General features: G+C 32.9%; 1 protein-coding gene and 1 long non-coding RNA gene across 2 annotated transcripts; both read right to left on the bottom strand.

The window, feature by feature from the left end:
* Positions 1–4234: 4234 nt before the first annotated feature.
* LOC110917369 lies at positions 4235–5100 on the bottom strand. Its single transcript, XR_002580513.2, has 2 exons — positions 4740–5100; positions 4235–4476 (listed from the first exon to the last, which is right to left on the bottom strand). It is a non-coding gene; the product is annotated as an uncharacterized LOC110917369 (long non-coding RNA).
* A 4455-nt stretch (positions 5101–9555) lies between these two features.
* LOC110916237 (protein LONGIFOLIA 1) lies at positions 9556–14100 on the bottom strand. Its single transcript, XM_022160982.2, has 4 exons — positions 13566–14100; positions 12044–12096; positions 10630–11958; positions 9556–10490 (listed from the first exon to the last, which is right to left on the bottom strand). Exons 1-4 carry the CDS (start codon positions 13714–13716, stop codon positions 9660–9662), a joined length of 2364 nt encoding a protein of 787 aa, XP_022016674.1. The 5' UTR covers positions 13717–14100; the 3' UTR covers positions 9556–9659.
* Between the last annotated feature and the right edge of the window lie 8806 nt (positions 14101–22906).

Here is a 22906-nt window from a genome sequence, read left to right as displayed (position 1 = left end):
TTATAAAAATAATAAAATTTACATATAAAGTTCCGATCCGATTAATCCTGATTAATCCCGAGTAGTCGCTAGTCCCCACCTCACCGGTCGACTAGCGAGTTCTCCAACCTTGGTTAAAACTTCTTTTTTTTTTCTTCTTATAAAAAATTTCTTCTCATTTGAACTCTCCACTATATATATATATATATATATAGTGGAAGGTTCAAATGAGAAGAATTTTTTTGTAAGAAGAAAAAAGAAGAAATTTTAACCAATAAAAATGCTTTATTTTACTTCATTTAATATAAGTATTTAATGTTACTATAAGGGTACATTGGTAAATCTACATAGGTCATTAATTTCTAGTCTTCCTTTTTATAGCTAACTACATTAAATTTTTTGTAACTTAACTTCAAAATATATATTTTTTCAAAAAAAATAAAATAAAACAATTTAAAGTGTAGGATAAATCACGAGTTGTGTAGGATAAATTACGAGTTGTGTAGGATAAATTTCAACGTGTATGATGAATTTCGAAATATGTAAGATAACTTTTAATGTGTGTAGGCAAAAAAAAAGTTAGTGTGGAGGATACTAGTTTTTATGACTAATTAACTAGTTAAAAATGATAATAAATGAGATAAGTGAAAAAACTATTTAATGTTTTACAAAATTACCCTTTGTTCTTTTTCTTCTCAATTAAATTTTCTTCTCAAATGAACCTTCCCCTATATATATATATATATATATATATATATATATATATATATATATATATATATATATATAGAGTGGGGATCCTACGGAAAGTGTGTTTTTCCTAAAAAGTGTAAAAAGTCATAAAATACAATAATTTCAGGCATAAAACACACCTAAAACTCACAAATAATAGAGTGAATAGTACTAAAACACCATATTCAAACTCTAATAGTCCATAAAAACTTCAAACACACCATCGTAGAACTATGAATATAAAACACACAATGCTAAACAACATAAAACACAATAATATTTGTAATTCCACAATCAGAGTCTTAACATCTAAAACACAACACAAAACCCACATACATGATGTTTTAGTAATCTTCATCATATTATTTGTGGGTTTTTGGTGTGTTTTATGGTTGATATTATGGTGTTTTATAACTTTTTACACTTTTTAGGAAATTTGGACTTTCTGGCCAACTCCTATCCTATATATATATATATACATATATATATATATATATATATATATATATTGTTATATAGATAAGTAGCCCAAGAAAAATTAAAAGCTCAAGAAACATACTAGCCCAACTCAATACCAAAACCTAACCCTAATTCCTAAAACAATCACATAATCTCGCTGCCACAATCACATATTCACATACCTCGGCCCTTGCTGCTGGTCAACTGAAAAAATGGAATCTCGCTGCTGTAATTGATGAATCGGGAGGGAGAAAATCTGGTGAGATATCTGGACAATGTTGATGTAATTTCAGCAGAGGATCCAAATACCTCGCTGCTGCTCAACTACTCAAGTTCAACTCATACGGAATCTCGCTGCTCAACTGCTCAAGTTCAACTCAACTCACGATTACTTTTAGTAGAGGATCCAAATCAGCAGAGGTACAATCTCATGATTGTTGAGGTACAATTTCAGCAGAGGATCCAAATCAGCAGAGGTACAATCTCCTACCTCATGTTCGATTTTACTTCAATTTTGATACCGAGACTGAACACTAGTATATTCATTTATTTTGATCTTGATTGATATGAATGTATTTTGATCTTTCAAAGGATATCGTGGAACTTCTTGTTTGTGGAAGTGATTGGTTAAAGGTCAGCTCAAAAACAACCTTAAAGCTGCAAGAGATGAAGAAAAAAATGGAAATTGATGTGTTGACTACAGACGGGTCTGATAATAAATTAAAGGTATTTTTATAATTAACAAACCATAAAAGTTGTTATGTAATGTGTAGAACTTAATGGTTTTGTTTAATGCTTGTGTTTATAGGTTATATATGTTGATTTGAAGTTGAATTTTGTGGATGGAGATGATCATGCTTAAAGAATAAGTTTGTGGCTTTTGAGCTAAATGACAATTTGTATTTCGCACTTTATTTTGTGCTTCTTGATATTGTTAAAAATATTTTTAGAAACATGATTTTAGTTATGTATTGCTTTTGTTAGTAAGGTGTTGGACATGCTTTAATTAAGTTAGAATTTGTTTTTGTTGAATGCAGCCTTGTAATAGTCTTGATTTCAGTTTTTTTTTTTTTTTTTTTTTTTTTTTTGCTACACATGTTTTAATTTCGGTGCTGAGAAAAACCGAGCGAAAACGATCCGCTCGATTCAAATTCAATCCGAGCACGAGCATCAATTTTGTATTTTGTGCTCGGTTTTGCAAATTCAATCCGATCGAATCGTTTGTAATTCAATCCGAGCACGAGCAGACCCTCGATCGGATCGGATCGGCTCTTGAACACCCCTACCAGGTACCATCACCCATAAGCACGGGCACTTCTAAAGCTTAAGAAAACGTCATTTTCAAACCATGTAAACACCTTCGTTTCTATTTGGAGGCTATCGAAAGGACTAGAGATAGCCATTGTATACAATTGGTTGCATATATAACATCTGATTTTCGTGGGTATTTATAGGGTGCAAATTATAATTTACAAATAATTCGAAAATGTTAAATAAATAATTATCGACAAGCGCCTCCAATGCGTCCTTCAATAAAGCATACGAGCCAGCCAATGAGCCATCAGCGAGCCAGCCAAGGAGCCATCAGCACCTCGGGAAGCAGCAGAGCCAGACGCATCAGGCTACTTTATATACTGGGATGCGCTGGCGGCTGACTCTTCCACACAAAATCCACACGTGTCATACTCCTATTGAAGGACGCGTTGGAGGCCGGATGCGCTGTTCCAAGGGCGCATGAGGTGGCCATTTTCACAAGTGGGTTTGGTCTTTGGCCATTCTCGTAATTTTCCCTATATCTATTGTCGGCTCCATATCCAAACCAGTTTCCGTACATTTCTTTTCATCTTTAAGTTAACAGATTGTGACCTAGATTACTCAACGGTAACTGTTCCACTTCCATCAACTTTATGTGTTTCAATAGAGTAAACTGCCAAAATGGTCCCTGAGGTTTCGTCACTTTTGCCACCTTAGTCCAAAACTCAAACCTTTTGAATCTGGGTCCCTATGGTTTCAATTTTGTTGCCATTTTTATCCAAAAACAAAATCTGGTTAGTTTTTTTAGTTAACATTCAGCTTTTTTGTCTGTTTTTCCTCCCTTTTAATGAAGGGCAAAATGATCAGATTTTTTTAATTTGTTATAATAAAGCATTAAAAGACTATTTTGCCCTTCATTAAAAGAGAGGAAAAGACATATTAGCTAGATGTAAATTGAAAAATCTGATCAAATTTTGATTTTGGATGAAAATGGCAATAAAATTGAAACCAGAGGGACCCAGATTCCAAAGGTTTGAGTTGTGTATGAATGTGGCAAAAATGACCAAACCTCATGGACCATTTTGACCCGTTCCCCTATTTAGCTATTTTTTATTTATAACCCAAATCTACTGGATTATATCTCTTCACACAATTTAGAAAAAAATCTTGAACATCATCTTAAGGGACCTGCTAGGGTGCGAGATAACATGAAAAGGTGTGGAGCGATCTTGTAATTTCAGTAACACCATGGAACACATTGATTTGATGAAAATGTGAAATATCATTGTGAATGATTATTAAAATGTGTTAAAATTTCCAGTGGGAAAAACTATTTATGTTCTCGTCAGATTGAGGGTATTGACCTTGATTTGTACAAAGAAACAGCTTCCTGAAGCCTTGGAGCAAGTCTAGTTTATTTTATTTCATTTTTTACAAGTGTTGCTAGAGGTGGCAGTTAAGATTCAGTCAGTTATAATTATGGGCTTTTTGCATATTTCTCCTTAAAAATTTTAAAATTGCATATATACCCAAATCAAAAATTAAATTGCATATTTCCCCTCTATTAACTAGTAAAATTGTAAATTTACCCATTTTGATTTAATTTATTAAAATTAAATTATAGAAAGACTATTTTACCCATCATTTTACTAAACTTTAGAAAATTGCGGATATACCTTTTTTACTAGTTTTTATCTTTTTTTCACTACTTGCATTTTTTATGAAGTTTTTTTTTTATTATTTTTTCTCACGAATTAGAGTAACAATCATAAAAAAATACAATTGACAATCATCTAAATAGAAAACAAAATGCCAAAACTTTAATCCATTACAGTACCAAAAAATCATCTAAAAAACCATCCATAAAAATTCAATTTAACAATATCCAAAAAATGAAAAAGACAGCCAAAGTTTTGACCATTTGGCCATTAACAGTTTATATGTTCTTGTGCCGGCACCTTTTGAATCTGTGGTGGCAATCACATGTGTGACATTATCTCTGAATATTGACACTATTGCAACATTGCTGCTTGCAAAATCAACGAGATCAAACTGCATTTTAATGTTATTGATTATTAAAGTTGAATGAAAACATATATAATTCTTATAAGCCTAACCAAAGCAAGAAGATGTAATAAGACAGTTTTCTGGAACAAAGAAACAAATTCAAACATATGAACAAGGTTTAAAAGTACGGCGGCTAAACTCAGTCAATATGACCGTTATTTGACTCCAACAACATAATCGTGCTCATGCTGTCAACAAGCTATAAGAGAATTGCCAAATTTCAGTGATAATTAGTTTTGTACACCAACCTTTTCATCTGAAACCCACCGTCTCCGCCGCCGTGAACGGCGGCACTGACGCCGGAAATCTCGCCTTCGCTATCTCTCTCTCTCTCTCTCACCAATCTCTCTCTCAGCTCCGTCTCTCTCTGTTAACTCTGCAAGGTGGGGTGTGTGTGAGGGTTGTGCGGCCGGAGAAGACAGCCGGCGTTGCTCCGGTTTGCCGCCGGAGATGAAAGAACGAGGGAGAGTTGTGGGGGTGTGGGTGGTGTGTCGGAGAAACAAAAGAAAGCCGGTGGCCGGCCGGTGTGACTGTCGGTCTGTCATCGAGAAGGAGAGGCAAAGAGTTGTTTGGCTTTGTGTGTGTTTGGTTTGGATAGGGTTTGTAGAGAGTTTGAGAAGGGTAGTTTAGTCATTTTAACATGGAAGGGGAAATATGCAATTAAGGTTGTTTTTAAGGGGAAATATGCAATTATTCCTATTACAAAACCAAATCTTAAACATAATTATTAAACACAATTTAAGGTTTTGTAATTACTCAATGACACAAAATAGTTTTCAAGAATTTATTACAACTTTCACACATTCTTTTATAATTTTCAAAACTAAACTAATATTTTGTTTGTTGTATCGCCCTTGATCTTGGATCTTATTTGCAGATCCAAGATCCCTAATCAATATAATGTTTGGCTAGAAAAGGCCCATTCAACAAATAAAAATAAATAACTAAATATTTTATTCTCTTCATCTTCATGCGCTCACCAAATAACCAGAGAAGTCCCGACCGTTGTTGGTCTACCAGAAATTCTTTTTGGTATGACTTATCTAACTTTTTTTCTTCTTCTCGTTTGGAATGCTCTGTGTCACCAATATACGAGGGTCAAACCACATAAAACCTTCAGCCTTGGATACTTGATTAACATAAATACAAGTCGCCGAAGGGTCAATGGACCCCCTAATTCCGTTGTTGGCTTATGGCAAAACTCATCATAGCCAATGTCAAAGGTGTCAAGGCCATGGGTGTTGTCTTTGACTCGCCGCGAAAAAAAAAAACAGAAGGCGGTCGTCATGCTTTAGATCTTGATCCAGATATGTAAGGGCACACAAGGATGTCGTGGGTATCGATTCTATATTGATCACTATGTAGTCACTATGAATTATTTTATTGACTTTAATATCAAAATAATTTGGTCTAAAAGATTTTAGCACAAATCTGGTAATAAACGAGGAGAAAGGTTGGCTGAACTTCATTTTTTATAATAATAGAGTAAACTATTTGAGAAATCACATATTATTTTCTTGTATTCTTATCATAGACGAAAACTGAGTAAGCCTCATCAAAACAAAATGAGATAGCTAAAGCTATATGGACAAGTTAATTTTCAGTACCTTAATGGGCCCGGTTGAAAGACTTTGAACAATGAGTTTAATTTTTTTATTACTTTATTATTATAAATACTTTTAGATTATTATTTTTTATAACTTTTAAGATATGGTATTTTATAAAATTCCAAAAATATCGTTACGACATGCTAATTTTATCTATGTTTAGATATAAATTTATCAAAGCACAAACATATGTATTATTAAAGCTACCTCATAGTTTACTTTATATATTATATATAAAGTGTTTATATATTATATATAAAGTGACATTGTCTAATATAAGATATTATATAATATATAATTCCAAAAATATCATTGCGAAATAATTTGATTAAAGTTTAATCCAAACGAGCCAAATATAGTTGATTTTTTTCTTTACTGCGAGGAACAAAACCTATACCGTCTGCATAACATTGGTGTTGGTTCCGTATTCATTTGTTTTTATTGTTGTTTCAACGTGCCGTTATGAAATTTGTTAAAAATAGAGTTGTATTCGCAATAAAGTATTTTTTAATATCGTAGTGCCGAGCTAATAGCGGTCGAACACCGAACCACATCAGTATTAGTATTGGCATTCGTTTTTATGGTTTTCAATCTAAAACATGTGTGGATATTCTCTTAACGTATCTTTTTTGTTGCTATACTGAGTGCCAGTACCTTAGCATACCGAACTGAAGTGATACTGACCGAAAGCTCGTTGTATAGCAATGGAGAATCCCACTAACATGATTTATACTCAAAAAGAATTTTTTTTTTTTTTTTTTTTTTTTTGGCAAGTGAGGTCCCACTCTTTATAGGGCTTCACATCTCAAATTGATGGTAACATTTTTAAGTGATCCAATGGCTACAAAATAGTATCTAAAAACTTTATGTAAGTTTTTAAAGAAAGTTCTACATACATGTAACGATGTAACGTTATTTTCTTTGAGATACCTGGATTTATGTAGAGTTTGTTCAAGCTTTATAAATGAAATATGCCTTAACTTGAAGGTCATAACCAAAGATGCAAATAATGAAAAAGCTAGGGCTGCGAAATGGGCCATCTTCGAGGGTTGGTTGGTTGAACTCAACACTAATCCAGAAATTTTATATGAACTCGAACATGACACGTGTATTAGTTAGTTGACACGATCACGGTTCGTTTAAGAGAAAAAAAATATATGTAACTTTTTTCCATATTAATACTTTGCAATTCTAAAATTACGTTTACTATTTATATTTTAAATAATTGTGTTTAAACTGTGCCAACTTGTGTTTTAAAGTGATAAATTTAAACATAAAAAATAACCAATTAGTTTAAGTTTACATAAAACACATTTAAAAAGTAGAAAAAAATAAATTCTTAAACGAGTTGTTACTAACCCACAAACACGTCTGTTTAACTAAACGTGTTTGCGAATTCAGCGTGAAACTGACAAGAACATGTTTAGACTGTATCAAAACTTGTGAATTTCATATGAACTTTGTGTGAGTCCAAAATTCATACCCCTAGTTAAAACATAGATCAATTTTGACAACACTCAACTAAAAAAATAGGCTAGCTCGAGTTCAACTTTATAAGATTGCGAGCCTTCATGGGGATGTTAGAGCGTGGCTCAGAAAGCTCGAATATTATTTGAAAACAAACTTTCTTTCCAAATAGAGTAAAATGGCATTTTGGTCCCTGTGGTTTGGGCAGTTTTATCATTTTAGTACAAATCTCAAACTTTTTAAATCTGGGTCCCTGTGGTTTCACCTTTATTGTCATTTAGTCCAAAATTCCAAGTCTCATTTTTTACTGTTACCACCTGCCTATTTTGTCTTTTTATGCAGGGGTATTTTTGTCCAAGTGCTTTCATTTAACATTTTCTTAATTAAAAAACTAAATTAAATACATTATTAATTCCTTTATATACCCTTTTAATATTCATTTCCCATTTACATCATCTTCAACCCCTGGATCAAAACCCTAACTAGAGACATCTTCAACCCCCTAGTAAAACCCTAACACACAGTAGATCAAAAGACGGCGCACCCTGTGTGTTACATTATTCTATCTCTGTTAGGGTTTCCAGAACTTGCGGAACATCCAACACCAAGATTCAGTTCCTGTTTTCCCTATCTCTCATACTTTCTCTCTCTAGGGTTTCCATAATTCTAAATCTTCTTACACACACAACTGCAATTAACCTCCATCAATGGCGGTGAGACTAACGACAGGCGCAATATCGGCGATATGTAGCGGAAATTTGCAAACGACGGACGCGAAACCGGTGATTCAGGTGTTGGATGTTCAGCAAGTTTAGTTGCAAATGATGTGCAAATGATGGGAACAGATGGCGTACCCTGTGTGTTAGGGTTTTACTAGGGGGTTGAAAATGATGTGCTTCGATCTACTATGTGTTAAGGTTTTACTAGGGGGGTTGAAGATGTCTCTGGTTAGGGTTTTGATCCAGGGGTTGAAGATGATGAAATAGTGTTTATGAATATTAAGAAGGGTATTTAAATGAGTTAATAATTTATTTACTTTAGTTTTTTAATTAAGAAAATGTTAAATTTAAAGCAGTTGGACAAAAATACCCCTGCACAAAAAGACAAAATAGACAGGTGGTAATAGTAAAAAATGGGACTTTTCGAATTTTGGACTAAAATGGCAATAAAAGTGAAACCACATGGACCTAGATTTAAAAAGTTTGAGATTTGGACTAAAATGGCAAAACTGCCCAAACCACAGGGACCAAAATGGTAGTTTACTCTTCCAAATAATTTGATAACCAAACTAAGTGAACGTTTAAATAATAATAATAATAATAATAATAATAATAATAATAATAATAATAATAATAATAATAATAATATAAATATTGTTTACCAAAGACGTGAATAGTAACTTTATTTTTATAATAATATATATTTTTTTGTTTTTCTTTTATCTAATATATTACAACAACCATACCCAGTATAATCCCACACATAGCGAAACTGTTGATAGAGTCTAGGGAGGGTAGGATGTAGGCAAGTCTTACCTCTATAATTATTTATTATATTATAATAGTTTATTATTATATTTACTTTTAATAACATATTTTTAATTTTTTCCTTTTTTTAAACCATATATTTCCTATACCATTTTTTTAGTAATTCTTTTTTTTTCTTTTTTTAGTAAATATATTAATTTATCGATTAATTTGATACTTCTTTAATAATTTACATTTATAATTTTTTTTCTAAAAATTTAAGTACGTAGTTGTGCTTGATTTTTTCTCCGACATTCTGTTAAAAGTTTTGCTAAAAACAAAGTTGTACTCTAAATAAAATATTTATTTGGTATCATAAAACGGTACGATGATAAACTAAACTGTTCTAATGGTTTGGCTTTCTAAACAACGTACTTTATTTTCAAATCACGTTTGTTTTACATTACCATTTGCTCGGTTTCGCCGCAACGCGCGAGGTAAAAAAAAAACTAGTAATAATAACATTTAATAATGAACCTCTTACCATAAATCAAATTATTGTTTACACAAAGTAGTTAAACTAACATATGTTACAATTTTATATCAGTGGATACATTCATTCAATGTTCTATATGGAAAACAATCTCCTACAATGTCTTTGCCGATGTTGCAGACTTGCTACCTCAACATTGATCACCTCATCTATCAAATCTTTGAAAATAAGACGCTCTATGTCTAACACTACCCCTTGAACCTCATAACAACACTTTCCCCAGTCTTCAGATTTTTTATTCAAATCTGCACTTACAATGTTTATCACTTCATCATCATCATCCTCATTGTATGTGCATCTTCTGAAGCCCTTTTGAAGAGTATCTATTTCTGACCACAACTCTTCTAATAGTTTCTCTCCATTCATAAATTTCCCACATCTTTTTCCATCCAAACTGACTAGTTTGTGGAAGAGAATTTCATTTACAGAATCAAATATCATTTTTCTTCTGATTTTCTCATTTGAGTTTGATCTTGGGTTCTCCAGAAGGTGGAACAAGTCTGGTTTAATCAAGCTGCAAGTTGGATGAAGTTGAACTTGCCTGATGGCAGAGTCTAGATCTTTTAGAAAACCCGAGGCCGATAATATCTCTCTGATGTATCTGTGATCTTCATTTGTGGTTTTGCATGGATATACTAGTGTTTCATCCATTAGCTTTGACGATTCAGTTTTTTGAATGGCACAAGCTTTGTTTTCTAGTTTTACATGCTCTGCCTCTGCCTCTGTATTGTTCATCCATTCGGTTTGATCATCGCGTAAATTCTCATTTGGTTTATTCTTTATTGGAGATGGTGTGTCTTCTATGAAAAATGCATCAAGAACTGAGTCAGGACTCGGTTGTTCCACAGAAAGTTTGGCAAGTTTAACCATTGGGATGTCTTCTATCAATCTTTCAGCAAAATTATTCTGAATAGGGAAAAATGACACATGTTAACTAAGTTAAATCTGTAACAAATACATGTACTTATGTGCATATGCGCATATACGTTTAATGTATGTATAAATGTGTGTATTTTGTAAAAGAAAGTGAACCAGCTTAACTCACCCTTTGATTTTTCTTTGGCTGATCATTTCTTGGGACTTCCAGTTTACTTTGAGAAGCCAGATTAGTTTTGCCTTTTGATTTGAAGGAAACTTTATCACTATCATTATTACACCTAAATGATTGCCCATTGTTTTGCATTGGATTAATGGGCTTGATTCTTGGGTGTTTGGTCTTCAAATTGGATGATGGCCCGTTAAAACATTGCTTGTCAACGTCATTCTTTGGCTTTTGCAGTCTTGGGCTCGTCGTCCTATCAGTTTCCTTCATGTTCTTTGGAGTTCTACCATTTACCTGCTTTCGATCCGTGTGGTTAACATCATGATGACCTGTCATCATCTTAAGTTCAGTAGCCATCTTGGCCGGTTTCATGGCCCGGTTCACGAGTTCACGTCTCTTTGGTGAGCTAGTCCCCTTGACCGATGGTGAACATGGTTGATCGGGCTTCTGTATCTCCAGAGACTGCTCTTGGTTCTTCACCCCTGTTTTGGTCATTTGGATTGCTTCAAGTATCTGTTTAAGTGCTCTGAGGTCTTTCCCTGATGTGCTAAACTTGAGCTCATTCAACATTTTCTCCATCTCGCCATAAACAGAAGGTTTTTTGGCCCGATAACTGCCTTCATACTGCTGCAAAGCTGGTCTAATCCTTGAGTGCACTCTTGGAGAATTTGAAAGCGGTTGGTCACTCACATTCTGTTTAATCTTTAAAGATTCAACTTCACAAACAGAGTCTGTTAAACTATCCAGACCCATTAACCGAGCCACGACACCTGATGACGGTCTTTTATTACTTCCTGGCTCGCTTCCTGGCCCGTTCATGAAATTCGAGTGTGAGTTTTGCTTACTATCTAATGATAGCCTTGGAGGCTCTTTGACTTTGAAAGTTGACTTCAAAGAATACTGTGATTCCCTTTCATCACAAGAGAACCTTGATATCTCCTTGACTTCTTTTACTGCGGATGAACTCTTCTGATTCTTTGCAAGGTTTCGGTCTTTTCTGTCATATTGAATGGATTTTTGGTGTATGAAAGGCCTCGGGGAATCAATGTGCTTCATGGCAGGGGGCGCGCGCTCATGTTTTGTCATCCGGATCTCTCTAGTCATGGACTCCTTGACCACATCTCGGATATCAGTTGGTGGTAAGGACCGATCTGGTTGTTTTTTGTGCAAGGTTGGGGATGTGGGTTCGGAGGGAAGTTGCCAATCGTTTTGGACTCGCCTACTACCTTCGAAAGATGAGAAGGTGGTAGATGAACAAGAAGAAGAAAATGAGTTTCTTGATGATTCAACTGAGGCACCATTCTTTTCTATCATTTTCTTTTGGTTTTTCTCCTGTATGTTTCAAATTTTAGTTAAACATCTATGTTTCTGTTGATGTTTAGATATGGTAAAAACTACAAATTACATTCTTTTTCACCTTAGGTTTCTCTAGTGAATTCTTGAACTCCTTTTCACCTTGACCACCTTCCCCTAAACAACAATTGGTTTGTCATTAGTCAGTACATAGATTACACTAGGATGAAAATAGATTAATTGACCACTTGTTTTAAACAAAATAGTCAATGACTTTTCAAAACAATATCAATATGACTCTTTACATTTTAGTATCAAGAAAAATCAATGGTTAGGCGACATGTGGTGTACTTTTACGTCGACACGCCCACCCTATCATGACACATGGGATACTTTTGCGCCCCCAGTACATATTTGCGTCCTGTAGCGCAGAAAAACATTTTTTGAGATACTTCTTATCTTTTCATTGGTTGTAATCATTTGCAATGCTCAAAATTTTAATCTGAAAAGAAAAAAGTCAATGGCTATTTTATTTTAAGTGATTGATCAACCAAGCTATTCTCGTGATTTTCCCTTACATTGGCCCATTGCTATGGCGCAAAAATACATTTTTGAGATACTTCATGTGTTTTCATTCGTACGGTTGCAGTCATTTTTAACGGTCAAAATTATCAAAGAAAACCAACGGTTAGGCGGCATGTGGTGTACTTTTGCACGCTCTTCACTCTATCATGACATGTGGGGTACTTTTGCGCCCACAAGACATCTTTTGTGTCCTATGGCGCAAATATACATTTTTTGAGATACTTTTGTTTTCATTGGTTGGAGTCATTTTTAATGGTCAAAATTTAATTTGAAAAGAAAAAAGTCAATGGCTACTTTGTTTTAAGTGATTTGTCAACTAGGCAATTCTCGTGATTTTCCCTTTACATTGGCCCATTGTTATGGCGCAAAAATACATTTTTTGAGATACTTCTTGTGTTTCCATTGGTACGGTCGTAGTCATTTGTAACGTTAAATTTTAATTTAAAAAAAAAAGTCAATGGCTATTTCTTACCAAGCGATTGGTCAACTCAGCTATTCACATTGGCCCATTGCTATGGCAAAAAAATACATTTTTTTAGATCCTTCATGTGTTTTCATTAGTAAGCTGTCATTTTTAACGGTCAAAATTTAATTCAAAAAGAAAAAAGTCAATGGGTATTTCGTTTTAAATGATTGGTCAACTCAACTATTTTCGTGATTTTCCCTTATATTGGCCCATTGCTGTTATAGTAAATAAATTTGTGACCATTAGCAAAGCTAGACGCTACTAGATAATTATAAGTAGAAATTAAAACAACCACTTTTTATCCTTTCGATAATACAAATTGCACAATTTTACACTAAACTAATAAGGACAAAACAATAATATTATATTTTTTGGTAAAAACTATACATGACCGGTAGATGAAAGGTGGTTGGAATATTGAGATACAACGGTTGTTACACAACTACCATTACACTAAAATTCATCTACCTGTTTCCATGAAAATAATATCTACCAAGACTTCATAAGATGTAAGTTAAAACACTTAACATTATGCAGATGAACAAACACACAAACACACTAACAACATAACTGAATTCAATTCGCACGGTCGTACCTGCGGTTAGCCTGTTCTGGATTGAGCCATGGCGGTGTAGGCCGAGAAGGTAACGACGGTCAAAGAGCTGAAAAATCCCATTCATGCATCCTAACTGCTTCTGCAGCCCTTGTTTATCTTCTCTTAGTGTGTGTACAACCTTAGTAGACATTATTAAAAAGAAAAAAAAAACAAGCACAGCCACTAGAAGAAAAACAAAATATGCTTTTCTTGTTCAAGCGTGCAGAGGATTTGATAGTTTTTCTGTAAAGCTGCAGAAAGAATGTGCAGAAATTAGTAGTTTTGGCTCCACTTTATTATAGAAGGGTGAAAGAAGGATTTGAATATTTTTTTATTTATTTTTTTGGCTCCTTATAGGAGGCTGCTAGATGTATAGTTGGAAGGGGATTTTGAAGCAATATATGGAAGTATTGGTGGATTATTTTATGTGGGAAATGAAATGAGGAGCAATTTTCTAATATTAAGAGGGAAATTTGGATGGTGGTTTAGATTTATATAATTATTTTTGAGAGTTTGGGTGTGGATGTGGTCAGATCTTGACAGCCATGTGGACAAAGTAATGTTTATGGGGTATGCAGTCTGGCCCCTTTCATGTGGAATTTGTCAGTTGAGGAAGCTAACTACATACTATTACTACATACATTGTGTATTGTCAGTTTGTGGGTTTTAAACCCCTTTTGTACTCCATTCCTATGGTATAATTAAGGGTTAATGTAAACCGACTGAATCGTCTAAATCAAAATCAAAGCATGTCGGCCAGTTTGACTGGTTTGAGATTTAAACGGTTTGGTTCATGGTTCGGTTCTTACACTTTACCAGTTTAGCGATTCGATTCGATTTGTAACTTGGATCGGCCGTGTAAACCGAACGGGGGGGGGGGGGGTAATTTTATTTTTTATCTATATCTCTTTTTTCTTTTGTGGAATATATATAGTTAAGAATATGCATAAATCATTTTTTAATATTTTAGTACAAAGTAATAATTTAGAATAAAAAAGAAAAACAATTCAACATGTCAAACCGAACCATTAAACCACCAAATTGGTAAAACCGTCTTGTTTGGTTTGTCATTTTCCAAAACCGTAGTTATCGTTTCGGTCCAGAATTTTCATCAGACCGGTCAAACCGGACCGTAAACACCCATGAATACTAATGATATAACCTTTTTTTGCAGTGCATTCTTATGATTATTAAAAATTTAGTAAAAAAAAAGAAACCAAAAATGCTTGTTTAACAAGCATACATACAAAAAGAAAATGTCCCATGGCTAAGCAAGCTGCTACATTTATCATGTGCCTCCATGTACATAGGCAGTACAATGATTGTCTACATACATGATTATCAAGGTGCAAGTGATGTACTGCATGCATGCATTACCTACATGTACTTTTCTACTTAATACATATCCATCTATCCAATTAACTTGCTTTTGTGGGGCAGTTGACTCTGATGGTTGGTCTTGGGGGCATGACCACATGCTTAAAGGACTCACATGAGGATTGCTTGCCTTTGTTTCACTAAACATTCACCAACCATTAGCCATCAATCAAACCATCCTAACTAGGTTCCAAGAATTTAAAATAAAGCCACATTAGCATGCCACTTTAGCTACATGATGACCCCCCCACCCCCACCACAAACAAATCACCAAGTGTTATGTACATATAAACAGGCCCATAATAGAGTTGGATGGATCTTTATGGTAGTTTCTTTGTGATTTGTTAAAATTTGGGGTGGGTTGGAAGGGGATATGGTGTGATTCTTGCAGGGTGTCAATAAAATATGGCTTGTGTTTGATATGAATATTTAAAAGGAGGTAACTTTTTACACATTCTTCTAGGGTTCTAAAAAGGGGTTGAAGATTGTGTGAGCATTAAACAAGGGTTACAAGTTGTTAACTGATTGTTATTTGCAAGTCAAGATTCCTTCTTATCCCTTTTTCATCACATGAAAAGGAATGAAGGAGCATAAAAGGTTTGTGCATTTAAGCTTGGGGCCGATCCTTTAAGGAAAAGAAACACTTTTCATCTTTTATTTATTTATTTGTATAGATAGTGAGAGAAATCACTAAATTATTAGGAGCTAAAAGAATACTTATTATAACTATTATTCCCCGATCTATGGAGAAAGAATGAAACTTATCCTTGAGGGGAGTATAGAGATAATTAATCATCACTTTCATATAATGGTTTTAAAATGATTTTTTTTTATTTCTTATATAATACTCGGTTATAACCCCGTGTGTTACACTGGTTAAATAAATGTAATTTTATAACTTAGTAATAAAATAAATTATGCTTTCAAAAGTATGTGTATTGAACGAACCGAAAAAACCATGTATTATACGGCTTAAATGTCATATGTTAACACGTTGAGTCGTCAAGACATGTCTTTAAACATGAACTTTAACATGAAATTTGTAAATCATGTTAAGTTAATTTTAAAAAAATATTTGTTTGTTTTCCTGCCTCTCACTCATACTTACTTATATATACTTATTTTTTTATAATTAACGATATTTTTGGAGCCGAGGGTCTCTTCTGAAGCAGCCTCTCTATCCCTAGGGATAGAGGCAACGTCTGTCTACATCTCACCCTCCCCAGACCCTATAAGTAGCTTTGCTATTTACGGGATTTACAGGGTATGGTTATTGTTGTTGTTATAATTAACGATATTCATTATATATAGATAAATTTTTATCGTAATAATGTGATCAGAATGATGAATCAAACATAAAAAGCAACCGATAAAGCCTGATATTGTGTATTTTAACCCAAATTAGTAGAATTAAAGGAATATCAAATGCTAAGTTGTCAACCTCACAAATTCGAACTAATATGCAAAGAATCTCAATTAAATTAAAATATTAGAAATCACCCATTATATATATATATATATATATATATATATATATATATATATATATATATATATGCGAAGAGTACTGTACAATATTCCTTAATGTACATTACGTAGAATATAGTGAATTCGCATGTTATAAAATAGCAGGATGAAATCGCATGTGATAATTTTGATGAAATAGCATGGTTGTTTTTTTGTAACAATTTCGCATGTGGTAATTTTGATGATATCGCATGTTAAAAAACCAACATGCGAAATTGTTACAAAAAAACAACATGCGAATTCAATGCGGGAAAATAATCGGACGGCTGAGATTGTAACGTACGTATTGTACGATAAGGTCATTTGTACGTTAACCTACCCCTATATATATATATATATATATATTGTTGACGAATACTTATGAATAGTAACTTTATTTTTATGATAATATATAGCTTTTCTTATTCTATTATTTAATACTATAATAGCATATTCACTTTTAATCTAACATATTTTTATATTATTGTTTTACTTTTGTAAAACCATATTTTCTTTTTCATTTATTATTTATTTTTTTAATTTATTTTTTCATAAATAGTAACTTTATTTTTATAATAATATATAACTTTTTAATATTCTAGTATTTAATATTATAATAGTACATTCACTTTTAATTTTAAAATAGTTTTATATTATTATTTTACTTTTGTAAAACCATATTTTCTTTTTGAGTAGATTAAAAGTTTTGTACTTAATGTTCCAAAATCTTGCACGTTATGTCCTTTAGGCCAAACCCAGTTAGATTTTTTGATTAAATCCGGTCATGTGCCTTGCACATGAGGGCATTATTGTCTTTTCATCTCTTCAGATACTATTATGTACAATAACTAATATTAAGGGGTTATTGTATACAAAATAAAGACATATAATAAAACACTCTCTCTCTTCCTCCCTCACTCTGTCTCTCTCTCTTCTCTCTATTTGCAAGATGATAGAGGACAAATTTGTTTTATAAATAGATCGAATTCAGGTTATGACATTTCACTCGTTCATTTAATACTATTTTTTCCATAAACTCTGACGATGACAACTATAACTTTTATAAAAAGTATTATCTATTTTTTAATAAACAATCTCTGCTTCATTCCAATCACCAAAAGAGGGTTCTGCGGAGGTGGCCCTAGAAGCGGATTGTGACGGTTCATGGGGAAATAACCGGAGATCTTACGGTGGATTTGATGACTGTTCATGGCGTTAGCACTGGAGGACCGTTGGAGTAGGGGAGGACCGTTGGATTTGATGACAGTTGGATTTGATAACGGTTCATAGTTGTAGCACCACCACCACCTGTTAGATCTTCTGATTTTGGTTCCGGTTTTCGTGATTCCGGTGGTTCGAAGCAGCACCGTTGGAGTAGGGGAGTGGTGGCCGAAGACTCGATGCCAGAATTGTTTTTTGGGGTTTTTGATATTTTTGGTTTTGGGGGTTTTTGATTTGGTATTTAGGTTTTTTATTTTTGGGGTTTTTTTATGCAAGTAACAGTGAGCAATGAATGTGGATGAGGATGTGGAGGGTGGAGGTGGAGGGTGGTGGTGGAGAAGGGTGGTGGTGGTGGTGGTAGTGAAGGGTGGTGGTGATGGGGGTTATATAGTCATACACCACTGATGTAACTCATTTAACCTGTTAAAACCCAAGTTTAATAGTTGTACACCACTGATGTTACGTTATTACACATTAAACCTATAGTTAAAATAATAATAATATTTTAAATTATTTTATCTTATTTTTTAAATACTATTCAATAAATGGGGTAAAAAAGACTAAAATGCTCTTGGGTGATTTAATCAAAAAATTTAACTGAGTTTGGCTTAAAGGACATAACGTGCAAATTTTTGAAACATTAAGTACAAAACTTGTCAACTTTTGCGTTAAAGGACAACGCCTTCAATTTGGTGTAAACATAAAGGACAAAACTTGTAATTTACTCTTTCTTTTTCATTTATTGTTTATTTTTTTAATTTATTTTTCTCTTTAAATCATATTTTCGTTTTCGATTAGTTTGATATTTCTTTAATAACTTATGTTCGTTAATTTTTTTTGACACCATAAACAATGATTTCATTTTTATAATAATTTATAGTTTTTTAATATTTTATTATTTAATATTATAATAGTTCATTATTATATTTACTTTAAGTTTTAACATACCTTTTGTTTTATTTTACTTTTTTAAAACTATATTTCTTTTATCAATTATTTTTTGCTTTTAGTGATTCATTTTCTTTTTTAATCATATTTCCATTATCAATTAATTTCAAATTTCTCTAATAATTTACGTTTGTTAATTTTTTTCTAAAAACTTAGGTACGAGTTGCGTTTAATTATTTCCCTCTACATTCCGGTATAAGTTTTGTTAAAATGAAATTGTATTTAAAATAGATTATTTATTTGGTATCGTAAAACGGTATGATGATAAACTAAACCGATTCTGACGGTTTGTCTTTCTAAACAACATGCTTCAATTTCAAATAACGTTTATTTTACATTGTCATTTGCTTCGTTTCGCCGCAACACGCAACATCAACGAACCTAGTAATATCAATTATCACTATTATGTTTTGTTTTTTAATATTTTGACCAACACCAATTCTAAAGTTGATGAAACTTTTAAGTAAAAAAATTAATAATTAATTCCATATTAAATTCGTTTGTAAAATTAGTAATTAAGATTTCCGAAACTTAACCGTTAATTATGTATTTAAAAATTCCAAACTTTCTAGAAAAAAATTAAGAGTTCAACCAGCTTGGAAACATACAACTACTTCAACGTATATATAATCCTTTAGATAAATTCAGAATATTTATAATCGTTTAGATAAATATTTTTGAAAAAAAAGACATTTATCTCAAAGTATTATCTTTAATAAAAAAGTAAGGATTTATAATTAAGTAGGATAAAATTTAATATTAATTACTATTTAATTAATAGATAAGTATTAAATACAGACGGAAAAATAAAAATTAGATGTCTCCAATTAATAACACGTGTTACACATCGATTTACTTTATTATATAATATAGATATAAATGTGTATAAATAAATAACTACATTTCAAAGTATCAACATGTAATTTTTCTTATGGTTTATACATGTGAATTAGCTCAAGTGACAAGTTTTTTAAATGGTGAATTTCATGTATAAGGTTACCACACGCTTCAAATCGGAGAGCCCCGTATTGCCCCACTTTGGTCAGGCTATGTTGTCTTAACCGGACCCACGCTGGATTCAAAGTTTGGTTTTTTTGGATGTTCCTCCGGGAAACTATGCCGACGACTGCCCACTTGACAGTCGTTGTGCCACTACAAGAGCAGAACTCTTTTGCGTAACACACGGTGAGATGAAAACCTGGTTGGACTCGGGAATTGAACTGACAACTTCACACAAGACCTAGTCCAAATATTTCATTGTCTATATATATCCACCCCCAATATGACAAAAGTGAAAATTGAACTTGAGTATTTTTTTTTTAACCAAAGAAACCAAGGCCTCTCGCCTAAAAACTTAAGTGAAACCCAACATCTTATCATGATTCTTCTTAATTAATGAACTTAACTAGCATATACGACCAGAGATCGTTTACGCATGTTTGTTTCAGCTTACAAAAGTTATAAATCAAATTGAATATATAGTATGTCTTTATTAACCATGAACCAAGAATAATAGATTCGTAAATCTATAAAGAGATATTGTGGATCGAAGCAAGAATGGACCTACATGAGCCCAAAATTTAGAAGTTGCATTCATATGTTTCCTTGGAACGTGTTGGTTCAATGGCTTGAGGACAATTTGAGAAGATTTTTCGCACGTAGGTTAGTAGGTGTGAGAGTAAAAACCAGCTAAAGGATTTGTCTTATAAACCCCTTGTGAGCTTGGTTTTTTTTTAAATATGTGCAAACCAAAACCTACTTTCTACTTTCTAGCTACTTCATTCTATTCCATTCCATTTCATACGTCTTGCTTTTGTAAATCATTCATCTTATCTTCAACTTAGACACATCTTAAGCTTATTATGAATCTCTCATCAAGGAGAGCATGATTCTGTACAACATTATATATTATAACAACAACCATACCCAGTAAATCCCACAAATAGGGTCTGGGAAGGTTGGGATGTAGACAGACCTTGCCTCTATCCCTAGGGATAAAGAGACTGCTTCCAGAGAGAAAACATTATATATTATAAACAGATATTAATTAAAATTACATTTTTACTACTATTTTCTAAATGTACTAGTTGTGATTTTGATTGCTCAAAACATTTCAAAATAGATTTGAGTTGTAACTGTATACAATGCTAATCAACACTTTGTTTTTAAGACTTCGTGTACAAATGTGGATTCTTGATCCCATTTCAATCTATTCCAATTATATTCACTAAACATTATTTGAATTTGCAGCAATCTAAATAGTAAAGTTTGAATAATAATAATTGAAAGTAAGATGTCATATTTAAGTTATTTGGTGGTTTAAGGAGCACGACAATGAAGACGAAAAAACTATTAACCAATAAACATCCCCACTTCTTGTTTCTTAATTTGCCTACACTTTGTTCTTTTATTTAATAATTTCATTGAATTATCTATTTTTATTCATACATTTTCCAGAAAAATATGAAACACATATCATTTTCCAAGTATAAATGTAGTTTTATTAATGAGACATGACATTAAAATATTTATTTATTTATGTATATTTTATATAAAAAAAGTATACATAACTATAATGAGATTCAATGAAAAAATCATAGTCAAAGGTCAGTGTCAAGTAAAATCATGCTACAAAAATTGCCAGATAATGAAATCAAAAGTCACCTAATTGCACATGCTTTGTTTCGGATCCACGGAATCCACTCTTGATTTCAATCACCTTTTTCTCTAATTAATCTTTAATCTGATTCTGATTCTTTCATCTATATAGGGCTAATCATTTTACTAACTATGGTTTATCACAAATAAATATTATTCTACACCTTTAAATTAATAAGGGGGCGAACATAAGGGGCGAGGAGCCGAGGATCGACGGTTCTAATCTTTCGTTTTCACTGCACCAAACGCAAAACAAAACCCATCACCGCAATATCGACCTAAATCTCGTTTTTTTCGGCCATTTGTCTTTGCTGAGTTCAAGTTTTTCTGACAATGATTGACGGTTCTAGTCGTTTGTTTTTTTTCCCGGTTCACTTTTTTTGGTCGTCCATCTTCACCTCGTTCACATTTCTTCGATGTTTCAACTCAGTGAAGTTGTAGAGAGGAATATTGTGGTGGAGTGCCGGGGAGATTTGGGTTGGGCGGTGTGTTTGTCAGTGTGTCTAGATGGGTCCGCCACTGGGTGTGACTATTACGGTGGAGGACTAGTCACGGATCGGCTAGGGTAGTTAAAAGAGTTAATTAGTTTTACCCTTTCAGGTGTTATTATAATTTATTGTACTTAATTCTTTTAATAGTAAGGGTAGAAAAGTAAGTTTACATAACCTACATGTATCCAAAGAACAAAACGTGTGATTAACGATTGAAGTGTAGAAATTACAACCGTAATTTTATTAAACTTATGGACAAAAACATGAATTAAAAAACCTCAGGGACTATTCATGTAATTAACACTAATAATTGACCCGGAGATCTTTCTAAACCTTGTGATTGCAAATTAGGTACACAGAGTTCAAGTTCATTGTTTAAATGGCATTTGCTTTTGCAAGGTTTTTTTTTTATTAATATTTATCTCAAAAGAGTTTACAACGTTTCATTTTTATATGCTGTCATATATAATTATTGAAGAGTAAATCTTCTTTTTAAATTGTTCAAACTTTTGAGGATAGAAACAAATACAATCAACTTTTTTTAAAAGTTACAAAATTTAAAGTGATAAATGTAGCCATGTGTAGTTAAGATGTATAAGGTCATAGCTATAAATCATGAAATTTGGAGCTTTATGAAATATGATAGTGTTTTAGTGTTGATCTCAGAGTAAAAGTACGAATATGTTGGTGATAGCTTTAGAGGGAAGACAACTTTGGTATTTAGGCTATTGAGCATGTTCCTCACGTCCTCATCATCCACATCCTTCACATCAGCTCCATGTCACCACTTTCCCCTCTATCCCTATCAAGGAGAATGGTGTTCCCCATCCTTCCGCGTCACATTCAATCAAGATTCCAACGTTCAAAATTAATCGGGGAGATTGGGAAGTTTCCCCAAATGCACCGAAGGGAGGTCGGGGTCGGTGTTCCCCTTCCTTCCCGTTGTCACATCAGCATCCCCGACCCAATACCCTTTAGCCTTACATGTTTACTAGTCTTCTTGAAATTAAACAACAAGATTACTATTTACCAATAATGTTGCACGAGGCTCTACCAATAATGGAGTTGTAATAAATCATGACAATATCTCAAAGGTGGTCTCCACAAGATAACTTCAAACGAATATTGTTAGCAACACCC

Source organism: Helianthus annuus, chromosome 9 (assembly GCF_002127325.2).
Source record: "Helianthus annuus cultivar XRQ/B chromosome 9, HanXRQr2.0-SUNRISE, whole genome shotgun sequence".
In the NCBI taxonomy this organism is placed as follows: Eukaryota; Viridiplantae; Streptophyta; class Magnoliopsida; order Asterales; family Asteraceae; genus Helianthus; species Helianthus annuus.
The sequence above is the reverse complement of the archived record's forward strand: the minus strand, read 5'-3'. Positions and strand labels throughout refer to the sequence as shown.

Bases quoted from the DNA above. Each gene is read 5' to 3' on its own strand.
- LOC110916237 (XM_022160982.2), bottom strand. From the start codon at position 13,716: ATGTCTACTAAGGTTGTACACACACTAAGAGAAGATAAACAAGGGCTG. The intron at 12,097-13,565 runs GTACGACCGTGC...ATTGTTGTTTAG, and splicing joins CCAGAACAGGCTAACCGCAG to GGGAAGGTGGTCAAGGTGAA. The intron at 10,491-10,629 runs GTGAGTTAAGCT...TTCCCTATTCAG, and splicing joins AGCCAAAGAAAAATCAAAGG to AATAATTTTGCTGAAAGATT.